This window comes from Hordeum vulgare, chromosome 2H, assembly GCF_904849725.1.
Source record: "Hordeum vulgare subsp. vulgare chromosome 2H, MorexV3_pseudomolecules_assembly, whole genome shotgun sequence".
In the NCBI taxonomy this organism is placed as follows: Eukaryota; Viridiplantae; Streptophyta; class Magnoliopsida; order Poales; family Poaceae; genus Hordeum; species Hordeum vulgare.
The window spans coordinates 222,808,040-222,823,487 of NC_058519.1; the positions used below are offsets into that span (position 1 = coordinate 222,808,040).

Sequence of the window (15,448 nt, forward strand, 5' to 3'; positions counted from 1 at the left end):
TTTATTCCGTTTGGACTCCGTTTAATATTCTTTTCTGAAAAAGGTCAAAAACACGGAAAAAACAAAAACTGGCACTTGGCACTGAGTTAATAGGTTAGTCCCAAAAAAGATATAAAATAGCATATTTATGCATATAAAACATCCAAAGTTAACATGATAATAGCATGGAACCATCAAAAATTATAGATACGTTGGAGACGTCTCACACCTCGAGCTCCCCCTCACATGCAATGCGAAAGGTTGGTGTTCGGGGATGGCGTCATGCGGCTATGTAGCGCCTGCCAGAAGGTTTTGAGGTCGACGGTCGTCATCGGCGGTCATAGCCTCTCTGTGCACCGGAAGAGCCACAAACACCGGCAAAAACTCCTCTGAAATGTTTTGAGTGGATAGTCTATGCCTCGGAGGTGGCGGTGGTTTGGGTAGCTTGGTAAGAAAGCGAGGAACATGGGCGGAGAAAATGGGCGCAGTGCGCCAGCTACAACGATGGCAATGGCGGAGCAAGGAGCACTGGAAGAGAATATGGACGTTGTGTCCGAGACAGACGAAGCAGGGAAGGACAAAGGCGTGCGTCCGCTCGTGTGCGTGTTATCAGTTCAACATAAAAGCGATTTAAATTTGGTTCGGTGATGGGTTAAAAACGAATAGAAAATGGACAATTTTATCACTGCTCGGCGTGTTGAGTTATGTCGTGTGGACCAATACAGATCGACCCGAACGATTTGGGGTGTGCCTTGGATTGGCCCGAGGATACTGTGACAACCCGAGACCGACGTTCCAGAAGATTCCCCTTCTATTCCGTTTTCGTCGTGTGTATATTTTTATTTGTCGCATCATCATCGCATCATGAGCATCATGTGCATCGCATCGGCACTCCGTTTCCGCCAGTTTTCAAAACTTGCATCCGTTGTTAGTTGCCGGTTCTCGTCGTTGTCCGTTCTGAGCCCGATAACACACGCACTTGCCCGTGGCATCGTCAAAACCTGTTTTTAAAAGTGTGTGTAAAATATTCTCTGATTGAGTCGAAACTTGACGTGCGGTCTTAATTAGTTGTAGCTAGGCCGCCTGTCAAATTTCGTCGCAATCGGAGTCCGTCTGGTACCCGAACGGTCGACCGTAGCACCACCATCTCCGGTCTATCGTCGGACGTTTATCGGTGTTTTAAAATCGCGTTGCCACGCCGCACCGTTTCCCTCTCTTCCCCAGCTAACCTACTCTACACAACCACTTACCCGTCCCCGCGTGCGAAACCGTCCGATTTAGATCGCGCGGTTGAAACCGGGGCGAAATTCTGCTAAACCTAGCCCCCCCCCCCCATTGTTATAAATAGGACCCCCATGCCATTTTAGACAACCATCCCTTCTCTCCTCGAAATCCGTACCACCCCCGAAACCGTAACCCCCAGTCTCTCTCCCTCCTTCAGCCGCTGGCCCGCGGAGCCCGCGTTGGGCCCGCCTGAGGCCATCTGGGCCTGAGCAGCAGCGCCCCTTGCTACCAAATCGGGAGGAGCCCCGATCCAGCAGCCTCGCCTCCCGTGGGACCTCGTCGGCCGGCCACCGGAGCGCAGCCGCCGCCCATCAGCCTTCCCGCCAGATCCGCCGAGGGACCCGCGTCGCGCCTCGAGCCTTGCCGCCCCGCTGTTGTCCTCTGGTGGTCGTCGTCGTCTGCCCCGAAATCCGTTGCCGCCTCAAGGCCACACCGGCCGGATTCGGCCAGATCCGGTCCGGGGACCCCATTCCCAAGTTGCGCCGCTCCTTCCCCGTTGGATCCCGCCGGGGACCCGTGTTGCCGTCGCCTGTGCGCCATCCTGCCGCCGCCATGGCCGCAGCCCCTCCTGTTCATGCGAGAGGACGGAGGAGAGTCGTCCCGTGACCGGCCTCGCCAGCTCCTGGGCCCAGAGCCGGCATAGCTGGCCAGCTCCGTCCGAACCGCGCTAGGCCAGGCCGCCTCCTTGTGGACCGGCCTCCCCAGCGCCTCGCCTTGGCCCAAGCTCCACCAACCTCGGCCCACCTCCAGATCTAGGCAGAGGCCCAAGGTGAGCCACCCCCGCACCCTATCCCCCACCCGTGGCGTGTTTTACTAAGTTGCACATGCCCAAATTAGGCCCATTAGCATATTTTAGGTTTTCCCCGGATTTATTTAATTCCAGAAAAATGCCATATTTTAAAATGCCCATAGTTTCTAAACCGTGTGTCGGATCGAGAAGTGTTGTATATGTAACTTGTGTAGTTTTGCGCGTAGATTAAGATTTTGCAACTTGCATGCATGTTTGAAATAGTTTGACTTGCCATATGCCTAGAAACGCGTGTTGTCCTATTATGTTTTCGTCTCGTATTAATTTTCGTGCGTGTCCGGATTGCTCACACCCCGTAGATAAAATGCTCATGTTTTTAGGGACCCTTTGCCATGTATTTTAGAGTAGTTGGTTGTATTTTTGCATGTAGGATTTCATAGCTAGTTTGCTATACCGTGTTTAGGATATATTCCCGCATATTCGTGTGACGTTATTTTGTTTTGCAACCCCACATGTTACATATGTTTTCGGGGTAGAAAAATCCATAGAATTTAACTGTGCAATTAGTTTTAGCTTTTGAGCAAGTTAGTGCGCGTGATATTTTGCCATGTTGTCCTTTTGTTTATTTTGTGGGACTTAATCTGTGCATGAAATGAACGAGTTGTCAACTAGAGATATGCCCTTGGATGTGTAGACTAGCCCCTGGTAATTTTGGTTGCAATAGAAATCCATGTTTAGGTGTGGTTTGCTTGCCCTCAACTTGCTAGGAAATAGTGTTGATTTGGAGATGCTGAAATATTTCTAAGTCTAAAATCCGTTATACTTTGTTGCTGTCTTTGCACGAGTTTATCTGGTGAACTGTAGCTCTTTTGAGGTTGGTGCAATGGAGTTAGTTGTAGACTTTAGGATTCTCTAGCATGCTGTGAATTTTCATGCCATTTGGAGTCCTGTAGCTTATAGTTTTTCTGCTATCAATATGCCTTCAGATCCAAAACTGCAGTGTCATAAACTGTGTTTTTCTCTAAGTTTGAAACTGTGTGTGAGATGCCATTTTATGACTTCTTTTCCTAGTGATCCATGCTTCCATGCTAGGTGTTATTAGTTGTATGTTGTAGTGCATCTTTCCCTCTATCGTCTCATGCCTCGGTTGAGCATTTTGGATTTGTGTAGCTCGTAGTTGTGGGGTGTAGAAAATGCTATGTGGCTGATTTTGGCAGATTGTAGTGATTTCTTGTTTAGCTCGTAGTTGTTGAACCGTTGCTCCGTTTTGATTGTGTCCTATATGAAACTTGCTTAGAATCTCATGTAGCTTCATATTATATTGCTGGTTCTGTGTTTTGAAATGTTTGTGGCTGTCGTTGCACACATATTGCATTCATGTCATCATATCTTGCGGTGTTTGTATCTTTTGAACCGTAGCTCCGTTGGAGATGTTCTCTATGTGTAAATTGATTGTAACGACGCGTAGAATCATGTGAACATATTTATTTTGCTGTTTAACAACCATTTTAACGTGTTAGTTCAGATCTGGAAAGAATTATAAATTAACGTATGAGGTCATCTCGGAGGTGCTATATGTCATTTCTGACCTCATTTGAAATGCTTAGATAGATAGATTAGTTACGCTTCACCTCTTGCCATGTTTAAACACAATTAATATTGCCGTGTACCTAATCGAGAGTGAACCAAATAATTCGTATGTGGAGTTCCGTCAATATGCAACTCGTTGCATATTGAACTTCACTTAATGTGTAGTGTTTGATTGTTGTGAATTGACATGTCATGTCTTGCACATATTCAGTTGTTCATGCATCATATGTGTCGTGCATCGTGTGGTGTATATCGAGTGTTGATTCTTGTTTCCGGTTTGCTTCGTATCCATAGAGTTCCGCAAGCGTGTCGGAATGTGAGGACACGTTCGACTACATCAGTTCGTCTGCTTCACGGAGTCATTCTTCTTCTCAGCGGGATCTCAGGCAAGATGACCATTTCCCCAGATACCATTACTATCATTGCCTTGCTAGTTTTACCGTTTCTATCGTTATGTCTCGCTGCCTACCACCTGTTAAATATCAGCCTCTCAACCTTGCCATGAAAACCTTCAACCTGTTCACAACCTAGCAAACCACTGATTGGCTATGTTACCGCTTGTTTAACCATGTGTTAGCGTTGCTAGCTGCAAGTGCAGTTGTTTCCATGTGATAACATGGGTTCCTTGTTTTATCACCATATTAAATGCTATTTAATTTTAATGCACCTATATACTTGGTAAAATGTGGAAGGCTTGGCCTTTCTAGCCTAGTGTTTTGTTCCACCTTTGCCCCTTAGTTTCGGCTACCGGTGTTATGTTCCATAATTGAGCGCTCCTAACACGATCGGGGTTGTTATGGGGACCCCCTTGAAAATTCGTTTTAGATTAAAGCTGGTCTGGCAAGGCCCAACATTGATACTATATTTGCCCAACATAATAATTCTGTTAATACTGAAAACATAGGGCGTGATGAACCCCAGGAGTAATTCTACATAATACAGGGGGGGCAGTGCGATGGTGCTGGTCCAAAACAGAGCCATTTGCGGGGCCAACTCGGGGCAACTCGGGAGATGTCTATCAGGCCACCGTATGTTGTGCTTATCCCTCGTGTCCTGAGAACGAGATACGCGGCTCCTATCGGGATCATCGACACGTCAGCTGGCCTTGCTGGATTAGTTTTACCTTTGACGAATGTCTTGTGCATCGGGATTCTGGTGATGCTTTGGGTAATCTCAGAGTTGAGGTTTTCCACTAAGGAGTCCGACGAGATCGCGAGTTTCGTGATCGAGGATTTCTATGCGGCTTGTGGTAATTTGTGATGGATTAGTTGGAGAACCCCTACAGGGTTAAATCTTTCGGAAAGCCGTGCCCGCGGTTATGTGGCAACGTGGAAACTTTGTTTAACACTGGTTCTAGATAACTTGAAATTAACTTAATTAAAACTTGCCAACTGAGTGCTTAACCGTGACTGTCTCTTTCGTGAGCTCCTTCTCCGATCGAGGACACGGTGGGGTTATGTCTGACGTAGGTAGGTGTTCATGATCATTCATTTGATCATCAGTAGTTCACGTCCGTTATGCGTAGATCATCCCCATCTTTATTCTTGTACTCGTAAGTTAGCCACCAAACAAATGCTTAGTCGCTTGCTGCAACCTCGCCACTTAACCATACCTCACCCATTAAGCTTTGCTAGTCTTGATACCTTTGGAAATGAGATTGCTGAGTCCCCTGTGGCTCACAGATTACTACAACACCAGTTGCACGTACAAGTAAAGGTTATTTGACGCGAGCGCGTTGATTGTTCATTTGGAGTTGCTTCTTCTTCTTCTTCATCGATCTAGGATGGGTTCCAGGCCGGCAGCCTGGGATAGCAAGGATGGACGTCGTTCTCTTTTCTCATTTGCTTTCGTCCGTAGTTGGATCCTGCTCTTCTTCATGATGTTTATGTATTGTACTGATGTGACTCTGATGTAGCTTGTGGCGAGTGTAAGCCAATTCCATATATCTCATCTATTCAGTACATGTACTTGTAACGATATCCATTCTTGCGAAATGACGAGATGCGCTTCTATCCCTGACGAGGCCCTCGTGCCAAATTAAGGATAGGATCGCATCTTGGGCGTTACAGATACGAACAACGATAATACTGCACTTACAACATGATGAGCAAATCCATCCACTAACAGCGAACGTACCACATGATGAGATGCACACCTTCAAGCCATCTCATCGGCATGCTCGGATCATGCCCCGCTTTTATTCCAAGGGGATACCGAGGTGCGTAGGCGCCCGTCTTTCAAGTTCGAAGAGTTCTGGCTCTGACTACCAGGCTTCAAGGAAATGGTGGCCACGACCTGGAATAAACATGTCCACTCAATTAACGCAATCCGCAAGGTTCACATAAAGTTGGCACAAACTGCAAAGGCTCTCCAGAAATGGCAAAGGGCACAATTGGAGTCCTCAAAACTCATATTGACATCGCAAAGGAGGTAATCTGGAGGCTTGACCTAGCCGAGGAGGGGAGGTCTCTCTCTCCAACACAACTGGGGCTCAGACGCAGGCTTAAGCTTTCATATCTTGGTCTTCTTGCCTTCCAGGAGGTTAAGTTGGGCCTGTGTGCACATCTCACGGGTATCACGCTTGGAGACGTCAACTCGTAGTTTTTCCATGCCAAGGTAAATGGGCGCCGACGGAAAAACTACATCCAGACGCTACACTCGGACCACGGGGTTGCCATCACGGCCAAAGCTAAGGAAGAAGTGCTCCTTTCCCACTTCCAAGACAACTTGGGTAGCCCCACGCCCCGGAACTCAAGTTTAATTTTGGACAACCTTGGGATAACTTCGCATGATCTCTCGGAGCTCGATGCACCTTTCGAGGAGGACGAGATAAAAGACATGGTTTTTTCGCTGCCCTCCGTCAAGGCGCTCGACCTAGATGGGTTTATTGGAGACTTGTTCAAAGCTTGCCGGGAGATCATTCGAAGTGACGTTGTTCAAGCAATCCTTCAGCTTGCTAACCTCCGGGGGGACAATGCTTCTCTCATCAACTCAGCGAACATCATTTTGCTCCCAAAGAAGGCTGACACTCGAGTGGTCGAGGACTACAGACCAATCAGCTTCATTCATGGTCTGTCCAAGATCTTCTCCAAGCTCCTAGCCAACAGACTAGCTCCGATCCTGCCCACACTAGTCTCTAAATGCCAAAGCGCCTTCTTGCAGAAGCGCTCCATCCATGACAACTTCTTGCATGTCTAGAATCTCATAAAGAACATGCATTGTTGGAACATCCAGGCCTCTTCCTCAAGCTTGACATTTCAAGACCTTTCGACTCTGTTAATTGGGCCTTCTTGCTTGAGGTCATGCAACGCTTCAGTTTTGGGTAGTGGTGGCGGGACTAGATTTGTCTCTCCCTGTCTTCTTCTTCATCAAGAGTACTGCTTAACGAAAACCCCGGAAGGAAGTTTAGACACGAAAAGGGCCTCCGTCAGGGTGTACCAATATCTATGATGCTTTTCATCCTGGCCATTGACCCTCTCCAACAAATCCTTCAGCTGGCCTCCTGACAAGGCATCCTCAATCCCATTCATGCTAGATCGGACAGATGGAGGATCTCCCTTTTCGCCGATGATGCAGGCATTTTTGCGAACCCAGACAAGGATGAGCTTCGTGCAATATCTGCAATTCTGAAGACCTTTGGGGAGGCAAGCAGACTGATCACAAACTTGAGCAATACTAAGGTCTTCCCGATCACATGTGCCAGCATTGACCTCTAGGATGTGGTGTCAGTCTTCCCTGCCAAGATTGCCACCTTCCCGGGACGGTACTTGCCCCCCTGCATTATCGCCGTCTTAAAGGGATTGATCTGCAACCCTTCATCAATAGGTTCACGAGTAGACTTCCGGGATGGAAAGGAAAACTGCTCAACAAGCCTCGCAAGGTGACACTCGCACAGTCTGTCTTCACAGCCATGGCTACTTTCCACATCACCGCTCTCAACCTATCAAAGGGGATTCTGAGAAAGATTGACAAAATCATTAGGGACTTCATCTGGCAAAAAGAGGACCAATCTCAGACCACGGGCGGTCACTCCCTTGTTAATTGTAAGACCGTCTGTCGCATGAGGCATTTGGGCGGTCTTGGGATCATGGACCTGGAGAGATTTAGCTGTGCCCTGCGCCTCCAGCGGCCGTGGTTGCAATAGACCGATCTAGAGAGGCCGTGGGTGGGATCGGAGTTACCATGTGACCAGGCAGACATGAACCTCTTTCGCGTGTGCACCTCGATTACGCTCGGCAATAGGCATAAGACCCTCTTGTGGCATGACAACTAGACCGAAGACAGCCCACTCAAGCTTCTAGCTCGAGAGCTTTACAAAATTACCTCCAAAAATAACAGATCGATACACAAAGAGCTAATGAACGAGAACTGGATCAGGGCGGTGGCCAGACTTCAGACACTCGAACTTAACCACATTTCGGGCACACTCTGTTGCCTCAGCCTACTCATGTTTCGACATGGCCAAGGTCTGGTCCGCAAACGCTGAGCCCAAATGCAATTTCTTTGCATGGCTAGCTCTACACGGAAGAATCGTCACCGTGGATATGCTCGTTGTGAGGGGATGGCCTCACGACCCTAGATGTGTGCTATGTCTTCAGTAGCCATAAACTACAACTCATCTCTGCAAGGATTGTCCCTTCACGGTAGCGGTATGAAACCAGGTGAACACATGGACAAATGAAGGCATTCCAATCTTCGGCTTCCTCCCGGAGCGAGGAAACGTGTTCGACTAGTGGGACAAGACACTAAAATCACAGCCCAAGCAGGTGCGTAAGAGGCACAGTGGAAGAATCATCTACACGCTATGGTCGATCTAGAAAGAGCGAAATAGGTACGTGTTCACTCGACAGCGACACACGCACCGCGAGGTGGCGGAACTTGCCATTGACGCAATTAATCAACGTGACCTGACGTTTGCTGCGAGCCTACCAATCACGGACATTTATTAAACTAGTTTTTAGATCGGTCGTTTTACGGTTCTGCGACGTTCCCTAAAAACACTGACCCCTCTATAAATTACTATACGTATTTTCGTCATCTCTTCGAAAAAACGGTGCTCTTGCCTGATCCTAAAGAAAAAAAATTAGTGACGGATGAGAGACCTCAAATGTGATTGTGAGGCAGACGACGTAAGGCTGGCCATAGTGGGAGTAACTAAGGTAGTATCATATACATGGGACTAGCAAACATGTTATTGTGGCAGACAATTAAAGAAGAGAGAGAGGGTTAGAGTAACATAGGTAGATACCGTAACATGTAAAATGCTATGCTACTATGTGTCATGCATGTCAATAAATAAAGTCATCTATGATACTATTTTATGATACTATGCACTATGAAGGTAGTATCATACAATAGTATCATATGCATGATACTACTATATGTTACTCCCTCCGTTCCAAAATATAAGACCTTTTAAAGATTCTATTAGAAGACTACATACGGAGCAAAATGAGTGAATCTATAATCTAAAATATGTCTATGTACATCCGTATGTAGTCCATAGTGCAATTTCTAAAATGTCTTATACTCCCTCCGTTCCATAATATAAGACCTTTTAGAGATTTCACTATAGACTAGATACGGAGCAAAGTGAGTGAATCTACATTCTAAAATATGACTACATACATCCGTATGTAGTTCATAGTGGAATCTCTAAGGTCCTGTTTGGAACCATCCAGATTATATAATCCAGTTTTTATAATCTATTATGTCTTCAAACAGGACAGATTATGGTGTAGATTATAAAAACTAGATGGATAGATTATTAAAAACTCATAATCTACTCTACACCAGCTAAAATCATATTATGAATTGCTAATGACCCATTACCCTTGTAAAGTTGGAGATAATTACATTCCTACTACCGCCACCCTCCTCTTTTAAAAAAACAGAGGACAGACAGGTCATTATGCAATGTAAAACATGGATTACAGTTTATATAATCTGGCCTTCAAACATGTCCACCTAGATTATTTTTATAAACCAGATTATATAATCTCTCTTCATAATCCAGATTATCATAATCTATTATGATTTTAAACAGGACCTAAAAGGTCTTATATTTAAGAACGGAGGGAGTATTTAGGAACGGAAGGGAGGGAGAGTACTCCCACTATGACCAGACTAAGCGGATGGAGGCATGCAGACGCCCACCCACACACCCATCCACCTCACGACATCCGGCGTCAGCCCTGCAGTCATGTGGCACCCACACGTGCTGGTCCTTTCCACGGTGCCAAGTGACGCCACTGCTTCGATCGGCCAGGGAACCCTCTCCCAGCTCTATCCAATAGAAGCACGACACGTGCCCCTCCGGCTGCTGCCTCCGGAACCCGTCCAGATACAACGAACCTGGCCTCCCGCCCGAGCTATATGTAACCACTCAGCCCCGTTTCCCTCGCCACAGAGAAAACACAGGAGTTAAAACACATTTGCCAACCCGGAGAAACATTCCCTGCGAATTCGAGAGGGAGGAGGGATTCAGCGGCCCGGTAATCAATGGCTTCCGCTACTGCTTCCATCTCGTCGCACTCGATCGCCTTGCGCGATCTCAAAGGTGAGGCCTGCTGTACGATTTCGGTTCCTCTTTTTAATTCTGGGTTTTGTGGGGAATCAGGCTTGGCGCATCTACTGCTAATTTATACAGTACTTTACTAGTAATAATTTGGGGGCAAATGATATGGTCATATGGTCGCATTTCCTCCAAAATTTAGACAGGTTTTTGTTTGAATTTGAGTTTTTTTTTCCGCCATCTGTTGGCGCATTCCATGAGGATGTTTCTCGACATGAGGCATCAGATTTTTCGATGTGAAACTGCGTGAGGACAATCCGTCTAAATTTCTTCCCTGGTTTTTCGCCCGTGCAGCCGCGAGGATTGGAGCCGTGAGGCAGCAGGTGGCCGTGCCGGCAGCGGCGCCCAAGGGCCAGCGCGCGAGGGCGGTGCGCCCGCTGTGCGCGGCGGAGCCATCGAGGAAGCCAGTGTCGGCCTCCGCGGCCTCCGCGCCGGTGGCGCCAGTCGAGGAGGAGGCATCTGCTGCGGCGTCCGTGGACTACGAGGCCCTGGCGCTGGAGCTGGTGGACGCGTCGCCTCTGGAGATCATGGATCGTGCGCTCGACATGTTCGGCTCTGAAATCGCCATCGCCTTCAGGTGAGACACACCAATCCTTGTTTTTGATGAAGTTTCTGATCATAGCGTACTGGATTAGGGGATAGATACACCCGTTTGTATGCTCGTGTCCTGTCTCCTGTGGTTTACATTCGTGCTTGGGCCCTGGTATCTCCCCAACGAATGGTCGTGGAGATTCCTGCTATTGCTAACGTGATCCTCACCTGATAGCTGAGTGTACGATTGTGATCTCATTGCCGGGCTGGCAAGTGGGTCGGAAGGTGATGTACAACTACTGTAGTTCTTCTAGTAGTACCAATTACCGCTGGATGATGGTCTTCATGTCCTGTAGCTTGGTAGTTATTCAAATTAGTTGATGAATTTTGTTACCATGAGGTTTGAGGCGATATACTCTATAATTGGGTCGGATCGGTTTCGCAAAAAACCCGACTGTTACCTGGCCCTCATGTATCTAGACCGCTGAACACAACTGGGAGGGCGTCCAGGTTCATTTTCTCCCTTGCCCGGGACTTTTCTTGGACTAGAGCTAGAATCATGGCCCACCAACCACGCACAAGCGGACACAAAGATTTCATATATGGAACATAAAATAGGCGCCGGCGTCAATAATAGGTTCCGTTACGTAGTGGTAGTAGTACAGTACAGTAGCACTTTTCATTTTAATAAAGCTAGCAACAACACGTAGTTGTAGTTCACATCATAATCTAAGCTAACAGGTTCCAAACGGAGAAGAGAGGACTGAAACGCAAACTGAACCAGCAATTCTATGTAGGATTGCCAGGTATTGTACGATCAAATAATCTGACGTCACTCGCTTGTTTGTGTTGGTAGTACGTCCCATTGAACAGTCATGTACGGTACGGTATGATATCCTGGGATAAAGAACATGACTGTACATGGTTCGGTCTCGTATAAGCAACTGCGATCATTCAGTAGTAGTACAGCATATCTGATTCATCACACGCACAAGGAACTAGTTGGCGTTTCACTGATGTCGATTCACTCTGGATTGTGCAGCGGTGCCGAGGACGTGGCCTTGATTGAATACGCGAAGCTGACTGGACGCCCCTTCAGGGTGTTCAGCCTCGACACGGGGCGGCTGAACCCAGAGACATACCAACTCTTCGACAAGGTGGAGAAGCACTACGGTATCCACATCGAGTACATGTTCCCAGAGGCAAGCGAGGTGCAGGACCTTGTGAGGACCAAGGGCCTCTTCTCTTTCTACGAGGACGGACACCAGGAGTGCTGCAGGGTGAGGAAGGTTCGGCCATTGAGGAGGGCCCTCAAGGGCCTCAAGGCCTGGATCACCGGGCAGCGGAAGGACCAGTCCCCTGGCACCAGGGCGAGCATCCCTGTTGTTCAGGTATGATGACACTCCACCATGAACCATGACACAAACTGCATTTTAGGGACTGTTCGGATCCTCTCCAGTTTGACAGCTCCGCTCCGCGCGGGGAGCTCGGTTTGAGCAACTCCCTGGAATTGTGCTGCCGATCCCTCCGTTCCGGGAGCTGCAGTTGCCGAGCAGAGAGCATCCGAACAGCCCCTCAGTAGTACCATGTTTAGACACCTAATTGGCAGCTCTCCTACCAACATTCGAAATGTTTAGACACCTAATGATCATTTGAATTTTTTGATGGTTCAGGTTGATCCGTCATTTGAAGGGCTGGATGGTGGAGCTGGTAGCTTGATCAAGTGGAACCCTGTGGCTAATGTGGATGGCAAGGATATCTGGACCTTCCTCAGGACCATGGATGTCCCTGTGAACACCCTGCATGCTCAAGTGAGTGCCCCCTCTGGTTGTAGAGGTGTAGTGTAATCAATGCCGTCATGCAATCTGGGAATTTCTTTTAGTACTTTGATGAGGAACTTACACGCACCTGTACTTTGTGTTTCAGGGCTACGTCTCCATTGGGTGCGAGCCGTGCACCAGGCCCGTGTTGCCGGGGCAGCACGAGAGGGAAGGGAGGTGGTGGTGGGAGGACGCCACGGCCAAGGAGTGCGGTCTCCACAAGGGTAACATCGACAAGGAAGGTCAGACACCCAAGGTCGGCGTCAACGGCAACGGCTCGGCTGAGGCCAGTGCCCCAGACATCTTCCAGAGCCAGGCAATCGTCAATCTCACCCGTCCCGGGATCGAGAACCTCCTGCGGCTCGAGAACCGCGCGGAACCGTGGCTCGCCGTCCTATACGCTCCCTGGTGCCCGTACTGCCAGGTACATCTACTTTGCGATCACAAGTACTCCTAGATTCTATTTCCAACTACATTCAGGAACTCAGAACATGGCTTGCTGAAACGATTGTGGTGTATGGTGTCGTGCAGGCGATGGAGGCGTCCTACGTTGAGCTGGCCGAGCAGCTGAGCGGCTCGGGCATCAAGGTGGCCAAGTTCCGCGCGGACGGCGAGCAGAAGTCATTCGCGCAGGCGGAGCTGCAGCTACAGAGCTTCCCGACGATCCTCCTCTTCCCCGGCCGCACCGTGAAGCCCATCAAGTACCCGTCCGAGAAGAGAGACGTACAGTCCCTCCTCGCCTTCGTGAACACCCTCAGATGAGTGGTCAGACAACCGGAGAACCATCGTTCTCTGCATTGATGTCTAGGCATCATTATACAGTGGTAGCAAGAGAGGATGGTTCAGAACATCAACGGAAATATTGGAGACAAGAGGAGTGTGGGGAGGCAGAGACTGCGGCTGAAAGCCCCTCCCTTATAAGGAGGTGGGGATATGTATGTAGTTGTAGCTAGATGATTGTAAGGAAGTTCAAATAAGAGTACTAGTTTTGAAAAAGTTTTGATCCAAGGCTTCATCCAATCCCTTTTACTTCAGGCTAAGTGGGCTGGGATTGCAACTAAATATTCTTGGGTTAATTGGATAGATGCCGCTACAATTTCCGGCTATTTGAGAAACGCCACTGCAACTTTCATCTTTCGAAAAATGCCATTGCAACTCTGTGTACATTTGACAGATGTCATTATGCCCACTTCCATGCATATACCGGCCAATATACCAACGTATTCCTGTCGTATGTACGTATAAATGGTGGGACCCACATGAATCTTTTTTTTTGAAGAACTGTTGACTCGCTGCATCCTTCCACCAGACCCCCGCATGAATCTTTTTTTTGGAAGACCGGTTGCATCCAGATTCCAGACCCCCGTTGCATACCCGCTGCATCCAGACCCCCGCTGCATCCAGACCTAAACCTAGATCGTGGCGACGGCCGGTGACGAGCATGGGCATGGCGGCGGCGGACGCCGGCGACCCCGGCGGAGAAGAGCACCTTCTTCCCGCAGTCCCTCCCCTCCTTGGCGACAGCGCAGTCCCTCCCCAGCTTCGTCACTCCCCTTGCGGACGGAAGGCGGCGAGCATGGAGGCGCTGGTGCCGGTGGAAGGCGGCGAGCATGGCGGGAGCGAGGACCTGATTCCTGCCTTCCTTTCCCTGCCCTCAGACCGGACGGAAGCTTCCCCCAAACCTCCTTCCCCTCGGCGGCTGAAGGCAATAAACATGGCGGCAGCGGACAGGCTGCAGCTTGGGGGCATCCAGGACCTGCTTCGTGCATCCCCGACTCTCCTTTCCAATCAGATGGAGGAAGCTCACCCGATGGCAAGCATGACTGCAGCCCCAAATCATCTCTCCCTGTAAGTATCTGAATAATATTTTGTTGGTGGTTCTCTGTCCGGAATGAAATTCCTTGTCATAGTATAGCAGTAGTCGTTGGTGTTGGTTCTTGACTGCCGTTTCTGCCAATTTTTGGTAGGTGCAACGGGAGCAAAGAATTTGACATAGATTGGGGAGATTACCTAGCCAATGATGCACGAATGCTAACTACAGGTGGCGTTTCTGCTGGTCCTTTGCTTCCTTTGCTTGTTCAAGGGATTGAGTGTTCCACATCCCAGCTTGCTAGTTCAAGCCAGCCAAATCATGTGGATGTTGAGCGCCAAACAAATGATGTAGATGGTGACCAAGAATCTGAATATTCTTTAGCTGACCCATTTGATAATGAAGAGGAGTATATTGGAGTTGATGATGAGAATATGCATGATGTTACCGTGCCTATTACTATCACAGCGCAACCCGAAGCCCCAACAATTATTGATGAAGGAGATGATAACATGGATGAGGCAGTGGTAATGCAACATATCCAAGAGGAGGCAGAAATTGCTGACTTTGATCCCCTGCAATACAGAATTGCGCATGATCCTGAAAAACCTGACATTAGAGTAGGGGCTCTATTCCCTGACATTGTGGCCTTTCGTAAATCTATAAGGCATCATGCTGTTCTAGCAGACTTTGAGTTTGCTAATGTGAGGACTGACCAAAGTAGATTCATCGCTAACTACGCATATGATACTTGTCCATGGCGCATTCACGCGTCTAGGCTGCGTGATGAAAAGGTTATCATGGTATGCTAATACACGTCTAGAGTTTGTTGTTTATAATTGATCTATTAATTCTGCCATTTGTTTTCTTATACGAGCATGACATCATTTTGCAGATAAAAAAGATGCCTTTCGAGCATGACTGTCCAACAACAAAGCTAGAAGATAGCAAAATGGCATCCCAAGATTGGGTTGCAGAGAAGCTCGGAGATTGGGTGAAGAAACCGCAGTAGATGGACACAACTGGTTGTATTACGTAGCATATGCTGTGTTTGATTCAGAAACAAAAGAGAATTGGACATGGTTTATGCAGCAGTTGCGTAGGGATGTAGG

The 15,448-nt window shown here is 48.2% G+C and overlaps 1 protein-coding gene across 1 annotated transcript; it reads left to right on the top strand.

Annotated features, from left to right (window-relative positions):
* The first annotated feature begins 9,992 nt into the window (after positions 1-9,992).
* Positions 9,993-13,522, top strand: LOC123425929 (probable 5'-adenylylsulfate reductase 1, chloroplastic). Its single transcript, XM_045109694.1, has 6 exons — positions 9,993-10,160; positions 10,470-10,752; positions 11,749-12,097; positions 12,380-12,517; positions 12,633-12,950; positions 13,058-13,522. The coding sequence occupies exons 1-6, from the start codon at positions 10,103-10,105 to the stop codon at positions 13,286-13,288; spliced, it is 1,377 nt and encodes a 458-aa protein (XP_044965629.1). The 5' UTR covers positions 9,993-10,102; the 3' UTR covers positions 13,289-13,522.
* The last annotated feature ends 1,926 nt before the right edge of the window (positions 13,523-15,448 follow it).

Coding starts and splice junctions, on each gene's coding strand:
- LOC123425929 (XM_045109694.1), top strand. CDS start 10,103: ATGGCTTCCGCTACTGCTTCCATCTCGTCGCACTCGATCGCCTTGCGC. Junction 10,161..10,469: donor CGCCTTGCGCGATCTCAAAG/GTGAGGCCTGCT, acceptor TCGCCCGTGCAG/CCGCGAGGATTGGAGCCGTG. Junction 12,951..13,057: donor CCTGGTGCCCGTACTGCCAG/GTACATCTACTT, acceptor GGTGTCGTGCAG/GCGATGGAGGCGTCCTACGT.